General features: G+C 40.6%; 1 protein-coding gene across 1 annotated transcript; it reads right to left on the bottom strand.

Annotated features, from left to right (window-relative positions):
* Positions 1-9781: 9781 nt before the first annotated feature.
* On the bottom strand, positions 9782-12416 carry Pramef8l3 (PRAME family member 8 like 3). The gene is given in 4 exon segments (XM_087584717.1): positions 9782-10349; positions 11081-11558; positions 11561-11673; positions 12130-12416. Coding segments are annotated over 4 exon segments (1446 nt in total).
* Positions 12417-19264: the final 6848 nt, after the last annotated feature.

Below are 19264 nucleotides of genomic sequence, written 5' to 3'. Positions count from 1 at the left end.
ATACTTTGAACAATGGGTGCTGGAAAGAAGTATCTTACACAGTCTGTCAACTGTGGGCTCCTGTAAACTGAATTAATTTTTTTCATAAGGAAATAACTGATGTACAGTCATAGGCACATCAGAACACAAATGAACTGGAAGAGTGTGAATAGTTCAATCAGTTGGTAGATTCTCTCAATTTTCCTGTTCTGTCCTTGACCTGTCTGGCCCCTTCAATCATATCTCACACTCCTCAAAATGATTGCCTGAACTCTATCTAATGTTTGGCTGTGAGTCTTTCCATATGTTTCCATCATTGCCTGTGTGGAACCTCTCAAAGAACAGTTATACTAGGTTCCTGTCTGTAGAATATCATGAATAATGTCAGGGATCTTTAACTCATTGGAAAGTTGAGCTCTTCTTGAACAGAACACCCATAGCTTAGCCACTAAGATCAACAATTAAGAAAAGGGATGTCATGAAACTTAAAATCCTCTATAAAGCAAAGGACAGCATCAGGAGATCAAAATAGCAATTTGCAGAATGAAAAAAGATTTTCACCAAGTGGACATTTGACAAATGGCTGATATTCAAACATTATGGGTTCACAGAGTCTAAACAACCAATCAATGAGCTCGTAGGGTCTAGACCTAGGCCTCCTTAACATATGGACCAATTGTGAAGCTTGGTGTTAATGTGAGTCTTCTAAAAATTAGACTCGGTGTTGTCTCTTATTGAAGTTTGTTACCTTCCTTTTTAACCTTTGTCCTTAACTGGAGTGCTTTGTCCAGTGAGATAGAACTCATTTAGTCCTGATGCAAGTTGGTGTGCCAGGGCAGGGTGGCACATGGTGGGTTGGTAACTGAGGGCCTTCCCTTCTCTGGGGAGAAGGGGAGCAGGAAAGAAGGGGAAGTGGTGGGAAGGTAGGACTGGGAGGAAAGAAAAGGTAGTATGTGATCTGATGGTAAAACAAAAAAGTTCATGTGTTAATAAAAACAAAAAGAAGTGATAAACAGGGAGCTAGATATGTTTAACATCATTTAAACATTGTCCACTGCAAACTGAATAGACATATGTTGTCCCTGAAACATGTTAGCAACATATGTTTTATAGGCCAATTATAATTCCATTGAAATCATTAAATATGCAAATTTTTGCTGTCAGATAAAGATCTGAGTATAGTTATGGACCTTGGTGGCTATAGTTTATAGGTACTTATAACTGATAATTAGCATTTGTATATTATACAATGTTGTCTCACTCAGACATTTCCCTACAGATATAGAGTTAACTTCATATTTATTTTAGTTTCTTATCTTTCTCCCTAACTACATTTTGTCTTTCACTTCTTTTATTATAATTGTTCAATGTTAATACTGTAAAAATTGTTCTGGTTTTTATTATTTTATGTACTTATTTTCATGGCTTTTATTTTGTTTCTAAGCAGGGATAAGATGAGGTAAAGAGGTACCAGAAGGAAAGTCCTGAGGGACTCTAGTTCCATAACAGGAGGAAGTTTTTTGAATTTTCACAGTAGGTATTCATATTGGGTAAGGAGATAAAATGACATCGAGTTTCTTCTCTGAAGTGCCAACCTGTAGGGTGTTGAGATAACTGTTACCGATACCCTGTTTAAGGTGGTTTACATGTGGAGTGAATGGATACATAAACACTCTATGAAGTGAAGTACATCTAGTCCGTTCTTGGAATGACTTGGAACATTGGTATTGCTCTGGCAGTTCTACATTGTAACTTTCTACAAAACAAACAAAAAAGCAAGCCATCGAAACACACACAGGGGTTGGGGATTTAGCTCAGCGGTAGAGTGCTTGCCTAGCAAGCACAAGGCTCCGGGTTCGGTCCCCAGCTCCGAAATATATGGTAAATATATGCTAAAAGTTCGTGGTATAAAACTTATTCAGGTTTTTTGTTATTTTGACTTTTATTTACTTGTTTTGCACAGGTTTTATTTTATTCCTAACCAGGGATAAGATAAAGTCAAGAGAAACCAGAAGGAAAGTGCTAAGGGACCCTATGTCAAGGTGAAGTTTCTTGAATGTTATATTAGATATTCAGATAAGTAGATAGAATCATAACAAATTTCTACTTTGAAATCTCAACCTATAGGGTACTGAGATAACGGTTATGCATGATTACACCCTGTTTAAAGGTACTCACAGATCCAGTGAATGGCTAGACAAACACTCTCTGAAGTGAAGCCGATCCATACATTTCTTGGAATGACTCAGACCATTGGTATTGCTTTGGGAGATCTATTTAGTGACTATTAAAAAAAAAAACAAAAAGAAACCATCAACACCCACATACATGTTCACAAAACATTTGAAATGCAATGGCTTAAAGATAATACCAATCTGCTAAGTTTTATGCCAAAGAGACACCTGATCCTTGTGATTCTGTATCCCCAAGTGCTTTCCATTGTTAGACATGGGCCTGGAGGGATGATGACTCAGGAATTAAGCATCTGCCTGCTCTTTCAGACAACCTGAGTTCAATTCTAGACAACCATCTGGTAGCTCACTACCATCTATACAGGGTTATGACTCCTTTTTCTGTCATGCAAGCTTACAGGAAATTATCACTGTTCAGGAAGGAGTTAGTACCTCTCACTTTGGTACAGAATTTACCTTGATGACTTGTAACAAATGCCATTTATTCCCTGACCTATCATAAGAACGTGAGCTCTACCAATAGACCTAGGTATTACCAACACCTGGACCCTGGTGGATCACTGACAATGCCTCGGCAGTGTCCAGTGGCCTACTGTCTTGTCAGCTGCCTGCTGGAAAAAGCTCTGAAAATTTTCAGACCAGGAACCTAGCATAAGGTATAGAGATTTACTTATAGAATTTTATGTCATGTCTATGACTCACTATAAGACTAAAGGGTATGTGGCACATCATTTAGAGTGGTGGCTTTCAGAGTATCAGTGCAGACTTCAAAAACAAGAGTGTTAACACAACATCTTGAAAGTTTAACACAACCCCAGTCTGGATGTTGTATGTTGTTGTTATGATTGGTCTTTTTTTTAAACAAATAATTTTCAGTTATAATTAAATATTTGTGGTAACATTCTCTAAACAATGACAGCAATTTTTAAAAGAAACTTAGAAAACAAGTCCTGTTTATTTTTTTAAGACAATCCTTGGTTGCCTGTAGCAGTTGGGGAGACTAACATACAGGAGGAGAACATTTCCTTATGAAAAACTGGAGGAAAACATTGCAATGAGTTGTAAGAGGAAAGAAAGGACATTAGTACACAATATCTTTAATGGATATGTATAGAATAATCCTTTTTTATTTTTCTTGGATATTTTATGTACTTGCATTTCAAATGCCATCCCCTTTCCCCCGTCTCACAGACCCCCTCACCTCTCCTCCTGCTTCTATGAGGATGCTACCACCCCCTACTACCCACTCCCACCTCAACACCCTGGCATTCCCCTACACTGGGGAAATGAGCCCTCACAGGAACAAGGGCTTTTCCTCCTGTTGATGATGGACAATGCCATCCTCTGCTACATATGTGACGGGAGTCATGGTTCCCTCCATGACTACTCATTGGTTGGTGGTTTAGTCCCTAGGAGTTCTGGTAGGGTCTGGTTGGTTGATACTATTTTTCTTCCTATGGTATGACAAACCCCTTCAGCTCCTTCAGTCCTTTCTCTAACTCCTCCATCGGCGTCCCCTTTTTCAGTCCAATGGTTAGCTGCAAGCATCTTACTCTGTATCAGTCAGGCTCTGGCAGAGTCTCTCAAGAAACATTCATATCAGGCTCCTGTCAGCACGAACTTCTTGGCATTAGCAATAGTGACTGGGTTTGGTGGTTGTATATGGGTTGGATCCCCAGGTGGGGCATTCTGTGGATGACCTTTCCCTCAGTCCCTACTCCACTCTTTTCCTCCTGTGCGTATTTTGTTCTCCTTTCTCAGAAGGAATGAAGCATCCACATTTTGGTCTTCTTTCTTCTTCATCTGTGAATTTAGTCTTATGTCAAATTGATTTGAGCTATAGTTTTCTAAAAGGAAAGAGCCTCAGTTGAGAAAATGTCTCCATAAGATCTGGCTGTAAAGTATTTTCTTAATTAGTGATTGATGGGAGAGGATCAATCTCACTGTAGGTGGTGCCATCCTTGCATTAGTGGTCCTGAGTTCTATATGAAAGAAGAATGAGCAAACCATAGAGAGCAAGCCAGTAAGCAGCTTCCCTCTGTGGCTTCTGCATTAGCCCCTCACTCTGGGTTCCTGTTCTGACTTTCTTCAGTGATAAACATCAAAATGGAAGTGTAAGCCAAATAAGCTCTTTCCTCACCAAGTTTCTTTGGTCATGTTTTATCACAGCAATAGGAACCCTAACTAAAATGTATGTGGACTGATGACACATCATAAATACCTTATTATATCCCAAGCAGGAGGCCACAAGAGACCAAGAACTAAGAGGTAAGAAGAGGAGTGGTTCAATGTTCCTGCCATTCTTTGTGAGTCCAATATGTCTCAGAAAACACTGATTAGAAGAAAACATATTTGGCTTTCCTCAGAGCTCCAGTACATACTGAATAGTTTCTCTCCTTCTCTTTCCTTTCCTTTCTTTCTTTCCTTTTTGGGGGATTTGTTGTTTTGGTTTTTTTCATTTGGGTAGTGTTTTTTATTGTTTTGTTTGCTTGGCTTGGCTTTTTTTGTTGTTTGTTCTGTTTTGTTTTGTTTTGGGGTTTGGGGGTTTGTTTGTTTGTTTGAGAGAGGATTTCTTTGTATAGTTCTAACTATCATGGAACTCGCTCCACAGACCAGGATGGCCATGAACTCAAAGATCTGCCTCCCAAGTGTTGGGATTAAAGAGGGTGTATGCCACTTCTGGACTCCATCTGTGCCCAGAGCTAAGGCTGTCCCACAGCCCTCTGGATCCAAATCCTGCCTGGAGAGAGCTACTCTCCCAGGAGTGCTCTCACTCCTAAGCCAACAGATGAGACCCCACTTTCGCTCCAATAACTGTCCAAAGAAGGACCCTCCAGGAGCACATGGGGCACAAGAACTGCAGAGCAGCCTGGGATAGGATACTTACTCTCTCTCCATCTGTACCCAGGAGCTCAGGATGTTCTACAGCCTGCCATGCCCAAATCCTGTCTGTAGAGAGCTCGACTCCAAAGAGTGCTCTTATTCCTAAGAACAGAGGCTCACAGACCGATGGGAGGGACAAGATCCAGTCAGAGAGAGGAAGACAAATTAACACCAAAGATAACCAGAAGGCAGGAGAAAAGTCCAAGAACCTAAGCATCAGAAACCAAGGCTATTTGGCATCATCAAAACCCAGTTCTCCCACCAAAGCAAATACTGGATATAGTAACACAGGGGAAAAGCAAGATTTGGATTTAAAAATCACATTTCATGATGATGATAGAAGACTTCAAGAAGAACATAAATAACTCCTTAAAGAAATATAGAAGAACACAGATAAATGGGTAGAAGCCCTTAAAGAGGAAACACAAAAATCCCATAAAGAATTACAGGAAAACCCAACCAAACAGGTGAAGAAATTGAACAAAACAATCAAGGATTTAAAAATGGAAATAGAAAGAATAAAGAAATCACAAAAGGAGACAACCCTGGTGATAGAAAACAAAGAAGGGAAAGAGATCAGGAGTCATAGATGCTAGCATCACCAACAGAATACAAGGGATAGGAGACAAAATCTCTAACGAATCCTAAACAGATAGAGGGCTTATATCTAAAATATACAAAGAACTCAAGAAGTTAGACCGCAGGGAGACAAATAACCCTATTAAAAAATGGGGTTCAGAGCTAAACAAGAATTCACAGCTGAGGAATACCGAATGGCTGAGAAACACCTAAAGAAATGTTCAACACCTTTAGTCATAAGGGAAATACAAATCAAAACAACCCTGAGATTTCACCTCACACTAGTGAGAATGGCTAAGATCAAAAACTCAGGTGACAGCAAATGCTGGCGAGGATGTGGAGAAAGAGGAACACTCCTCCATTGTTGGTGGGATTGCAGACTGGTACGAGAATTCTGAAAATTAGTCTGGAGGTTCCTCAGACAATTAGACATCGAACTACTTGAGGACCCAGCTATATCCCTCTTGGGCATATACCCAAAAGATGCCCCAACATATAACAAAGACAAGTGCTCCACTATGTTCATAGCAGCCTTATTTATAATAGTCAGAAGCTGGAAAGAACCCAGATGCCCTTCAACAAAGGAATGGATACAGAAAATGTGGTACATCTACACAATGGAATATTACTCAGCTATCAAAAACAATGACTTATGAAATTCTTAGGGAAATGGTTGGAACTGGAAAATATCATCCAGAATGAGGTAAACAATCACAGAAAAACACACATGGTATGCACTCATTCATAAGTAGCTATTAGCCCAAATGCTTGAGTTACCCTAGATGCACAGAACACATGAAACTCAAGAATGGTGACCAAAATGCCAATGCTTCACTACTGCTTTAAAAGTGGAACAAGAATACCCTTGGCAGGGAATAGGGAGGCACAGTTTAAACCAGAGGCAGAAGGAACACCCATTTCAGAGCCTGCCCCATATGTGGCCCATACTTATACACCCACCCAATTAGATAAGATGGATGAAGCAAAAAAGTGCACGCCAACAGGAGCCAGATGTAGATCTCTCCTGAGAGACACAGCTAAATACAGCAAATACAGAGGTGAATGCCAGCAGCAAACCACTGAACTGAGAATGGGACCCCCATTGAAAGAATCAGAGAAAGGACTGGAAGAGCTTGAAGGGTCTCGAGACCCCATATGAACAATAATGCCAACAAACCAGAGCTTCCAGGGACTAAGCCACTACCCAAAGACTACACATCGACTGACCCTGGACTCCAACCTCATAGGTAGCAATGAATAGCCTAGTAGGAGCACCAGTGGAAAGGGGAGCCCTTGGTCCTGCCAAGACTGAATCCCCAGTAAACGGGATTGTTGGGGGGAGGGCGGTAATGGGGGGAGGATGGGGAGGGGAACAACCATAAAGAAGGGGAAGGGGAGGAGTTAGGGGGATGTTGGCCCGGAAACTGGGAAAGGGAATAAAAATCGATATGTAAATAAGAAATACTCAAGGTAATTAAGATAAAAAATTAAAAAAAATAAAAATATAAAAGAATATGTGTTTATAAAATCCATGCCAGCTTTAATAAGTTGGCAATTAATGTATGCTCCATACATATTATTGTGTATACATAGCATCTGAGATAATGTAGCATACATACAAACTCAATAAATGTAAATTATCTGAGAAAATGTAAATAAAAAATACTCAAGTTAATAAAGATTGAAAAAAAGAGAAAAGTAGTGAGGATTGTTGTTAAGATGGGTGGCTACTGTTAGTATGAACTTAGAACAGACAGCAGCATATGTAAATTATACAATCAATGTTTAAGTCACATACTTCCCTACAGACATAAATAGGTAAGGTTATATTTATTTTAATTTCTTATCTCCTTCCCTCTGTACATTTTTCTTTCTCCTTCCTTATCAACATATCCTTAAAGTTTATACTATAAAAATCCTTTGAGATTTTTATTATTTTGATCTTTATTTATTTATGTTGCACATCTTTTATTCCATTCCAGAGCAGAGATAAGATGAAGTCAAGAGAGACCAGAAAGAAAGTGTTAAGGGATTCTAGCTACCTGTCAAGAAGTTTCTCGAAGGTTATATTAGGTATTCAGATAAATAGATAGAATGATATTGAATTCTGCTCTGAAACCTCAACCTGTAGGGTGCTGAGGTAACTGTTATGTATTGTTACACCCTAGTTAATGGTGTTCATAGACCCAGTGAATGGATAGACAAACACTATTAAGTGAAGCACATTTAGACATTTCGTGGAATGACTCAGGACATTGATATTCTTTTGTCAGATCTACTTAGTGATTATCTAAAAAATAAACAAGCATGCAAGCCATAAATATACACATGTGCACAAACCGTCTAAAATATAACACATTAAAGATAATGACAAACTGGTAAGTTTTTATGCAAAACAGACACCAGGTTTCTTGTGATTATGTATCCATGAGTGCTTTTTCATTGTCATGGACCTGGATGGATAATGGCTCAATAATTAAGAGTCCTGGCTCTCCTTTCAGACTACCTGAGTTCAATGGTAGACAACCATCTACCACTTCACAACCACTTTAGCACTCTGATGCCTTTTCTCCTCATGAAAGCATACAGATAAATAGAACACAACTATACAGAACATTTATATAGAAATAAATGTTGTACCTTGACAAACTCCTCATTTCCTTTCACTCTCCCTTGGTGCAAGACCTCCAAGCCTAGAGACCAGAGGAAACTATGCTATTGCTGGCCAATTGAGCTCAGTGGACACACCTGAACCTCCACATGCTCTCTTCACAGAGCCACACAACTGCTACTGATCAACACCCCTGTTTTAACTAATTGGGCCATTTTTTACTTTGTGAAATTGAAGGTATTTTCTAATTTCAAGACTTCTTCAGCTAGGTATATATCTGAATGTGAATTATGTAGGTTTGGTCATGTGAAAGTGGGAATCCACAAAAGCCAGAAAAGCAGGTTTTATTACATGAAGCCTGAGTTCCATTTGAGAGTCACCTGATTATAAGCTCAGAAATCAAACTTTGATCCTCTGCAACAGTAGCATGTGCTCTAAGCCTGTGAGCAATTTCTCTCAAACTATAGGTCATTTGTTTTAAGAATATGAAAGCGTGTTTACTGTGGACAAATCTTAGGTGAGTTCACTGGTCCCAAGGAATAAGGCCAGGTAACTGGTCATGCAGACAAAAAGACAGGTTGTAGGGGAAGAGAGAAAAAAGGAGCCTGAGAGAGGTTTCTTGTTCTTTTTTGTTCTTTTTCTTTTGTCTTCTTGTCCACCTTAGGGCAGCATAAATGTCCAGATGGGTCCCAACTTAGCTGATAACTTTATTAATCTTCCCCAGAATATGAAATGTGATATTCCTGGCATCAATGTGTTTATTTTGGCTTCTCTCCAGAGGGAATTTATTGAGTAATTAAATTTAGATCCGTTATTCAATGTAGACAATAACAATGATATTTAAACAGAGAACCTATGGTCTATGCGTTTAATAAATACAATGCATAATAAATTATTTTATTGATAGTTCACTATACAGTAAGGAGTTATAATGATTAGTCTCGGGGATTTAGAATAAAATGCTTTTGCAAAGAAAATGCTTTATATAGTAGGGGGACCTGCATATTATTGGACACCTTACATACACTTTGGGTGCTACATAGAGTTTGAGAGTCCATAGGAATAATGCTCTACAGACATATGGCTGTAGCATAGAGTGTACATAGGTTCCTGGTAGTAATCTCATGGAGGCATGACAAAAAGATCAAGAGTAGAAAGTCAGAGTGGAAAGCCTGTTAACTTTGTCGTGGGTTGTCTTCTTCCATTTAGACATCTCTGAAGGGTGCAAGGTGCCTTGTGGTCTGAATGTACTGTATTTTCATCTTCTGTGGTCCATTTAATACTACTTCATTGGAGGTGTGTCTATGTTGCTTACTTTAGTTTAATGTTTACTGCACATAACTGACCAGTGAAATAAGAGGGTTGTAAATGTAGCCAAGGAAAAGGACAAGGAAAAGAAGTATCAAGAAGACTTTTATTTTATACATGGCAATTTCACCTTGCCATTTGCTGCACCCATGCAATACCAGCGTCTTTCCATTCTGCACCCATTCAACACAAGCCTTTTTTTTTAAATACAGAAGTTCTACTTCACAATTTACTGCCAGCAACAACAAAGCCTGGGCCCATTATGATAGACACAGCGCTCACCACATGTATAACAGATTTCTGTAGCAAAGGAGATATTCTTGGGCTGCCATATTGCCCTGTGTGTATCCATGAGCTCACGACAAAGTTGGGCAAATCTTTCCACAGAAACTTGAGCCGAGTCATCATAGCACTCCAGAGGGGCAGGGTATTGTTCCACATTGATCCTGCTCCAGTTGGCTGTGTGCTGCAACAGGTCCTTCAGAATGGGCATGGAGAATTTGTTGCTGTAGAACTTGACCGTGGTGAGCTGAGAGAAATTTCTGAGGGCAGGTAGGAGGGCATAAAGCTGAGAGTCCTTCATCCTACAACACTGCAAATCCAGAGTCTCAAGAGTGTCTGCCACTTTCTCTAGGAAACCTCTCAGAGACATAATATCCACATCATGTAAGATCACTCCTCTCAATTCCAGATGTTTTTACTGAAAGAGGCTCTTACAGCAGGAGAAGGAATTCAACTCATTCTGTGAAATTATGTAGTAAGTAACTGAGAGGGTCTCCAAAGGCGTCAACAGGCACCTAGGGATAGAACAGGGGGTCAGTTCTGGCTAATGGTGTTGTAGATATTTGGCTGGAATGTAAAGAGAGGTAGAGGGAACCAAGTGCCCCACGGTGAGTTTGACTAAATGATCAAGGACATCATTTCTGATGTTTCCTGATGGAAATTGCTCAGTCATGCCCACCCCACAGTTCATGGACTGACTTCACTCTCAAACTGAAAAGCGGCTCAGTTCATGAGTCCAGAAAGCACACACAAGAACTTCCATCCCAGTAAAGTCCTGACAGCATCTCGACATTTGCATCTGGATTCTATCCGTCCTTCCAAAGTTACCCATGTTCTCATTTACAGGCCCCCTGTCCCAGGCACTCAGTGCTACTTGGGCTCTCAATGTTTTATCCAAGGGAATTGAGGGAAGATAGAAGGTTGTTCTATAGCTCAGGTTCACCCTATGCTACTGAGTCCCCCAACTCCTGGATATGAAACCTGGTAGAATTCCAACCTACTCTTATTATCTATCTTAACTCCAGGTCAATTCTCTAATTAATGAGTGCTCATTTGAAACACTTATTTCACCTGTAAAATTAACCGAGTGTCACTCAGTATACATGAAAATAGGACACAAATCCTGAGTCTTATGTGTCTCTGAATGTTTGTTCCTAGTGACTGCTGACATTATACACCACTCATCCTTAAGGTAAGAGAGACAGATTTGCTTTGGGAGCTGAACTAGCTCTTCATTCTTACTTACCCTAGGACTTGATTCATGTGATCTCTAAGAAAATGGGGGCAAAACATACTGAGATGCTGGAGACAATTGAATTTGGAGAACTGAGAAATAAACTTCTTGATACACTTGGCTTCTCTGTCTCCTGTTTCATTGTGATTAGAAGAGATCATCCCTTTCAGGGGTTCCAGGAAGACTTTGCGGAGATTTCTCATCTGTCCAAAGTAGGGAGAAAAATGTGCCAGCTCTAACAGTGTCCACTCAGTATGCAGTTCAAATTCTGTGATATGCTGCGGATGAAAAACATTCAAGATCTGTCTGATAACATGGACCGGCAGATCCCAGATCGTCATCTTTGTACAGCAGAAATATAGGGAGCCCTTTCTCTCCTGGGCCCACTTTAAGAAGCATGCTCGTTCTTCCTCAAGGCAAGAAAAGATGGACAGTTCAACTATGACCTTCACACGTTGCCGCCTCAGTGCATATCTGGAAACAACTTTGCTACTTGCTTTTCCTCCAAGTTCTCTGCTGAATGGCTGCTGTCCTCTGCTCCAGTCCATATATTCCAGAAGTTATGGTGCACATTTCTCAGATCGAGGACCTGTAGTTTTGTCCTCCTGTTGGTGAAACATATGAACCTCATGAGACTCTGAATCAGCTTTTAATACATATATCTAAACTCATCTCTCCACTATTGAGAGGTATGTTTTTAAGCACCTGATATCCAAACTGGATTCAGGCATGCTCCAGATCCTTTCCCAGACTTATGTGCACTTGATTACTTTTATTTCACTAATGTAAACCTTACTTTTAATTAGTCACATTATTAGTGGTTGTGGGAATGCTAGGTATAGGCTCATTCTACTGTGAGGCTATATTTACTCTAGTACATATTCAACTATAATCCATATTCAACTATCCTTAGTACAAGTAAATTGCTTTCAAGAACCATGTATACCTGCATGATGATGAGATCAAAAATTTCTGACCCAAGTATAACCAAGCCAATCACCTTGACAATCTCTACTGTGCAGTTCGTGTGCTCTCTTATACAGTACATAGTTATTCCTTACCTTGGGTGAAACTTTCTTGTCAGTCGCATGTCTACTCCATCTAGCAGAGCCTTCATGGTTTCCCCATTAGGTGTCTTCATCAATGCCCCCACAGGGAGACAGGGAAAAGGCCAAGCTGCTACCATTTCCTTCACGAGGTTGATGTGTCTGCCCTCGAATGCCTCCTTGAACAGTGCTGGGAAGAGCATAGTAGGCAGCTCCCCAAAACAGGCTATGGCCATGGCCTCATTTCTTAGCAGAGTCTGCCTTGCCAGCTTCTGGAGTGTGGGTGGGGTATGCCCAGTCATCTTCTAAGGTCTCCAGTCAGAAATCTCCTGGGGAAGGAGTCAAAAAAGAATGCACTTTCAAGAAAAATTTATAAAACTTCCTCACAATCACAGCAATGATGAAGCTACTGCTCTGGCAATGGTAGAAATATCATTTTTCCTCTTCATCCTAAATTGGTCATGTAAAGAAAGACTCCCACACTGGCAATGTGGGAGATTTTTGATCCCTCAAATGGGTATATAATTTTCTGGTCAAAAGATTTTAAGTATGACACTTCCGTTTAAAAAACGGAAGAATGGAAAGAGAATTGATTGCCCAGACATATGGGCATTCTGAGACTGCAGGGCAGGAGAGACTGCCCACCTTTGCCTGCATGTCAGACCCAAGAGGAAACTGTATAGGGCCTCTGGGAACAGGAAGACAGGGGCACTCAAGTTGCAGGAGCCCTGCAGTCCAAACTATACCGGGATCTGAAGGGACCCAGTCAAACAACTCCCTGTACCCAAATCCCATAGGAAGAAGAGCTAGAACTTCAGAGGGGCATATACACCTCGAAAAACAGAAGAGACTACTCTCTGCCCACATTTCTGACTCTAGAGGAAAACACCTAGCACCATCTGGGCCTCCTATGCACAGGGACAGAGGAGAAGGTGGGGCAGGCCTTCAGGTTGCTGACCTCAAGGAGAGCTGAAACCCAGTCCCGAGGAATGACTTCAGACCCAAGACCAGAGGTAAGACCAACTTTTTTACTCCAACTGACCTGCTTGGTGGACTCAGGACACACAAAGGCAAAATTACTCTGGGACAGGACACTTCCGATTTTTAGCTAGCACCGGATCCTCCCTGATCACAGCCTAGAGCTCCCTGATCCAAAACCTCATGAGAGAGACAGCTGCCTGCTCAGACGTGTGGGCAATCCTAAGACTGCAGGGCCTGAGATACTGCCAGTACCGCCCACCTTTGTCCACATCCCAAGAGGCAAGTGTATAGGGCCTCTGGGAACAAGAAGATAAGGGCACTCAAGCTGCAGGAGCTCGGCAGTCCAGACTGTGCCTGGATCTGAAGGGACCTGGTCAAACAACACCTTGCACCCAAATCCCGTAGAAGGGAGAGCTAGACCTTCAGAGGGGCAGACACAACTGGGAAACCAGAGGAGACTACTCTCTGCCCACATTTCTGACTCAAGAGGAAAACACCTAGCGTCATTTGAGCACCCTGTCCACAGAGACCCGGGAAAGGTGGAGCAGGCCCTTCTGGTTGCTGCCCTCAAGGAGAGCTGAAACCGAGACCAAGGAGCGACTTCAGGCACCAGACCAGAGAGGTAAGACCAACTTTTCTGCTTCAAGTGACCTGCCTGGTAGACTCAGGACACACACTCACAGGAACAGCTGAGAGTCAGTAGACAGGAACGACAACATGCCTGAAAGCAGAACACTATGTTCCTATAACTGGCTGAAAGAAAACAGGAAAACAGGTCTCCAGCACTCCTGACACACAGGCCTATAGGAACATTCTAGCCACTGTCATAAATAGCAGAACAAGGTAACACCAGAGACAACCTAATGGTGAGAGGCAAGCCCAGGAACCCAAGCAACAAAAACCAAGACTACATGGCATCATCGGAGCCTAATTCTCCCACCAAAGCGAACACTGAATATCCAAACACACCAGAAAAGAAAGATGTAGATTTAAAATCACATTTGATCATGATGCTGGAGGACATCAAGAAAGATATAGAAACTTTTTTAGAGAAATGCAGGAAAACACAAATAAACAAGTAGAAGCCCTTAGAAAGGGAACACAAAAATCCCTGAAAGAATTACAGGAAAGCACAAACAAGTGAAGGAATTAAAAATGGAAATAGGAGCAAAAAAGAAAGCACCAAGGGAGACAACCCTGGATATAGAAAACCGAAAAAAAGAGACAAGGAGCTGTAGATACAAGCATCCCTATCAGAGTACAAGAGATAGAAGAGAGAATCTCAGGAGCAGAAGATTCCACAGAAATCAGCAGCTCTGAGTGCTTGCAGAAAGAAACAGGAGAAAGCATATATCAACAGCTTGAGAGCACATGTAAAAGCTCTAAAACAAAAAGAAACAAATACACACAGGAGGAGTAGAAGGCAGGATATAATCAAACTAAGAGCTGAAATCAACCAAGTAGAAACAAAAAAGACTATACAAAGAATCAGCAGAACCAAAAGCTAGTTCTTTGAGAAAAAAAAAACCAAGATAGATAAACCCTTAGCCAGACTAACCAGGGTACACAGAGAGTGTGGTGTCCAAATTGACAAAATCAGAAATGAAAAGGGAGAAATAACAACAGAGTCAGAGGAAATTCAAAAATCATCAGTTCCTATGACAAAAGCCTATATTCAACAAAACCAGATACCAGGTACTAAAGTTAAATCAGGAACACAGAAACCATTTAAACAACCAGATAACTCCTACAGAAATAGAAGCAGTCATTATAAGTCTCCCAACCAAAAAGAGCACAGGTCCACATCAGTTCAGTGCAGAATTCTATCAGACCTTCAAAGAAGACTTAATACCAATACTATCAAAACTATTCCACAAAATTGAAACAGACTGAGGGCTACCAAATTCCTTCTATGAAGTCACAATTACTCTTCTACAAAAATCACACAAAGACCCAACAAAGAAAGAGAACTTCAGACCAATTTCCCTTATGAATATTGATGCAAAATACTCAATAAAATTTTAGCAAACCGAATCCAAGAGCATATCAAACCAATCATCCATCATGATCAAGTAGGCTTCATCCCAGGTATGCAGGGGTGGTTTAATATACAGAAAACCATCAACATAGTCCACTATATAAACAAACTTAAAGATAAAAACCACATGATCATTTCATTAGATGCTGAGGAAGCATTTGACAAAATTCAACACACCTTCATGATAAATCCTGGAAAGATCAGGAATTCAAGGCCCATGCCTAAGCATAGTAAAAAGCCATACACAGCAAAGCAGTAGCTAACATTAAACTAAGTGGAGAGAAATTTAAAGCAATCCAACTGAAATCAGGGACTAAACAAGGCTCCCACTCTCTCCCTACTTATTTAATGTAGTTCTCGAATCTCTAGCCAGACCAATCCAACAAAAAAAGGAGATCAAAGGAATACAAATTGGAAAGGAAAAAATGAAAATATCACTATTTGCAGATGATTTGATAGTGTATTTAAGTGATCCCAAAAGTTCCACCAGAGAACTACTAAACCTGATAGAAACTTTCAGCAAAGTGGCTGAGTATAAAATTAACTCAAATAAATCAGTAGCCTTCCTCTACACAAAAGAGAAACAAGCTGAGAAAAAAATTAGGAAATGACACCCTTCATAATAGTCCTAAATAATATAAAATACCTTGGTGTGACTTTAACCAAGCAAGTGAAAGATCTGTATGATAAGAACTTCAGGCCTCTGAAGAAGGAAATTGAAGAAGTACTCAGAAGATGGAAAGATCTCCTATGCTCATGAATTGGCAGGATTAATATAGTTAAAATGTCCATTTTTAGGGGTTGATATTTAGCTCAGTGGTAGAGCACTTGCCTAGCAAGCACAAGGCCCTGGGTTCGGTCCCCAGCTCCAAAAAAAAAAATGTCCATTTTTATCAAAAGCTATCTACAGATTCAATGCAATCCCCATCAAAATTTCAAACCAATTCTTCATAGAGTTAGACAGAACAATTTGCACATTCATATGGAATAACAAAAACCCAAGATAGCTAAAACTATCCTCAAAAATAACAGGACTTCAGGGGGAATCACTATCCCTGTACTCAAGAAATATTACAGAGCAACAGTGATAAAAAGCGGTATGGTATTGGTATAGAGACAGGCAGAGAGACCAGTGGAATAGAATTGAAGACCCAGAAATGAACCCACACACCTCTGGTTACTTGATTTTTGACAAAGTGGCGAAAACAATCCAATGGAAAAAAGATAGCCTTTTCAGCAAATGGTGCTGGTTCAACTGGAAGTCAACATGTAGAATAATGCTGATCGATCCATTCTTATCACCCTGTACAAAGTTTAAATCCAAATGGAACAAGGACATCCATATCAAACCAGATATGCTCAAACTAATAGAAGAAAAATGGGGAAGAGTCTCGAACACATGGGCACTGGAGAAAATTTCCTGAACAAACACCAATGGCTTATGCTCTAAGATCCAGAATCGACAGGTGGGATCTCATAAAAGTACAAAGCTTCTGTAAGGCAAAGGACACTGTTGTTAGGACAAAATGGCAACCAACAGATTGGGAAAATATCTTTACCAACCGTACAACTGATAGAGGTCTTATATCCAATATATACAAACAACTCATAAAGGTAGGTTGCCAGAAAACAAGTAATCCTATTAAAATGGGGTTCAGAGCTAAACAAATAATTCACAGCTGAGGAATGTCAAATGGCTGAGAAGCACCTAAAGAAATGTTCAACATCTTTAGCCATAAGGGAAATGCTAATGAAAACAACCCTGAGATTCCACCTCACACCAGTGAGAATGGGTAAGATAAAACCCCTGGTGACAGCAAATGCTGGCGAGGATGTGGAGAGATAGGAACACTCCTCTGTCGTTGGTAGGATTTCAGACTGGTACAACCATTCTGGAAATCAGTCTGGAGGTTCCTTAGAAAATTGGATATTTCACTACTTGAGGACCCCATTATATCTCTCTTGGGCATATACCCAAAAGGTGCTCCAACAAATAACAAAGACACATGCTCCACTATGTTTATAGTAGCCTTATTTATAATAGCCAGAAGCTAGTAAGAACTCTGGTGCCCTTCAACAGAGGAATGGATACAGAAAATGTGGTACATCTACACAATGGAATACTACTTAGTTATCAAAAAACAATGACTTTATGAAATTCATAGGCAAATGGATGGAACTGGAAAATATCCTCCTGAGTGAGGTAACCCAATCACAGAAAAACACACATGGTATGCACTCATTGATAAGTGGCTATTAGCCCAAATGCTCAAATTACCCTAGTTGCCACAAACACATGTAACTCAAGAAGAATGACCAAAATGCCAATGTGTAACTCCTTCTTTAAAAGGGGAACTAGAATACCCATGGGAGGGAGTAAGGAGGCAAAGCTTAGAACAGAGGCTGAAGGAACACCCATTCAGAGCCTGCCCCACATGTGGCCCATACATATGCAGCCACCCAATTAGATAAGATGGATGAAGCAAAGAAGTGCAGGCCTACACGAATTGGATGTAGATCTCTCCTGAGAGACACAGCCAGAATACAGCAAACAGGTGAATGCCAGCAGCACACCACTGAACTGAGAAAAGGATCTCCATTGAAGAAATTAGAGAAAGGACTGAAAGAGCTTAAAGTGCTTCGAGACCCCATGTGAACAACAATGCCAACCAACCATAGCTTTCAGGTTCAAACCACTACCCAAAGACTATACATGGATTGACCCTGGGATCCAAATGCATAGGTAGCAATGAGTAGCCTGGAAGGGCACTGGTGGAAGGCGAAGCCCTTGGTCCTGCCAAGGCTGGACCCCGAGGGAACATGTTCACTGGGGGAGACTGGTTATGGGAGGACATTTGTGAGGGGAAGACCCACATATAAGAGGAGTGGGAGGGGTTAGGTAGATATTGTCCTGGAAACCGGGAAAGGGAATAACATTTGAAATGTAAATGACAAATACCCCAATTAATAAAGATGGGGGAAAAAGGAAGAAAGAGAGATAGAAAAATGGGAGAGACTTCCAGGACTGTACTGTGTATGACAGTAGTTTAAATATGGAACAGAGGAGATGGAACCTTAAGAGACAACCACCCCAGGAAATACATGGATCCCAGTTGAAGGATGGCACAACTAACCCATGTCAAAATGTTTAACCCAGAATTATTGCCATCTAAATTAAAACAGTAACTAAAATGGAGTAGAGACTGAAGGAAAGTCCATCCAGAGACCACCTACTTTGAGATTCATGCCATCAACAGACATCAAACTCTGACACTATTGCTGATGTCAAGATGTGCTAACAGACAGTAGCCTGGCATGGCTGTCATCTGGGAGGCTATGGCAGCCCCTGTCTCAGATAATTGCAGTCACTCACAGGCAAGCAATTTCACTGAGCTTGGAGATCTTAATGGGAGAGAGAGGGGAGAATAGAAGAAGCTGAATGAGCCTGCAACCCAATAGGAATAACAGTAATATGAACTACCTGGACCACACAGAGCTCCAAAAGACAACCAACCAACCAAAATGTATAGGTGGATTCATGGTTCCAGATAAATATGTATCAATAATTAACTTATCTGGCATCAACGGGAGGGAAGGCACTTGTTTCTGTGGAGACTTGTTGCCCCAGAGAAGGGGGATGTTAAAAGGATGAGGGAGAAGTGGGTGGGTAGATGGGGGAGCACCTTCTAAGAGTCAAATGGGAGGGAGGTTGGGAAGGGAGTTGTTGAGGGGAGACCAAGAACTGGGATATCCTCTGTAATGTAAATCAATAAAATAATCCAAAAAAGGGAAAAGAGAAAAAGAAAGGAAAAACCAACTAAACAACAAAGAAAAGGTGAAATAAAAAATAAGCAAACAAACAATAAAAGAAACAAACAAAAAAAACACCCTCCTGTCACGGATCAAAATTGAAATTCTACTAAGAATGACAGCAGTGGGCTCTTAAAATTTAGAGGTTTTCCTTGTTCCCAAAAGCAGATCCTATCCAAAAACAGAGCTATGTTAAAAAGATGCAAAGCAAAGGCTAAGGTAAGATATTTGAGTAACTCCCAAGTATAATTCTAGGTATTGTGAGTTAAAGAGGATCAAAGATATATGGTCTTCAGGTCTCCAGTATGAGCCAGGATCTCA

Source organism: Rattus norvegicus, chromosome 14 (genome assembly GCF_021556685.1).
Source record: "Rattus norvegicus strain SHRSP/BbbUtx chromosome 14, alternate assembly SHRSP_T2T, whole genome shotgun sequence".
Taxonomy (NCBI): Eukaryota; Metazoa; Chordata; class Mammalia; order Rodentia; family Muridae; genus Rattus; species Rattus norvegicus.
Note: the sequence above shows the minus strand (reverse complement) of the source record. Positions and strands in the feature narration are given on the sequence as shown.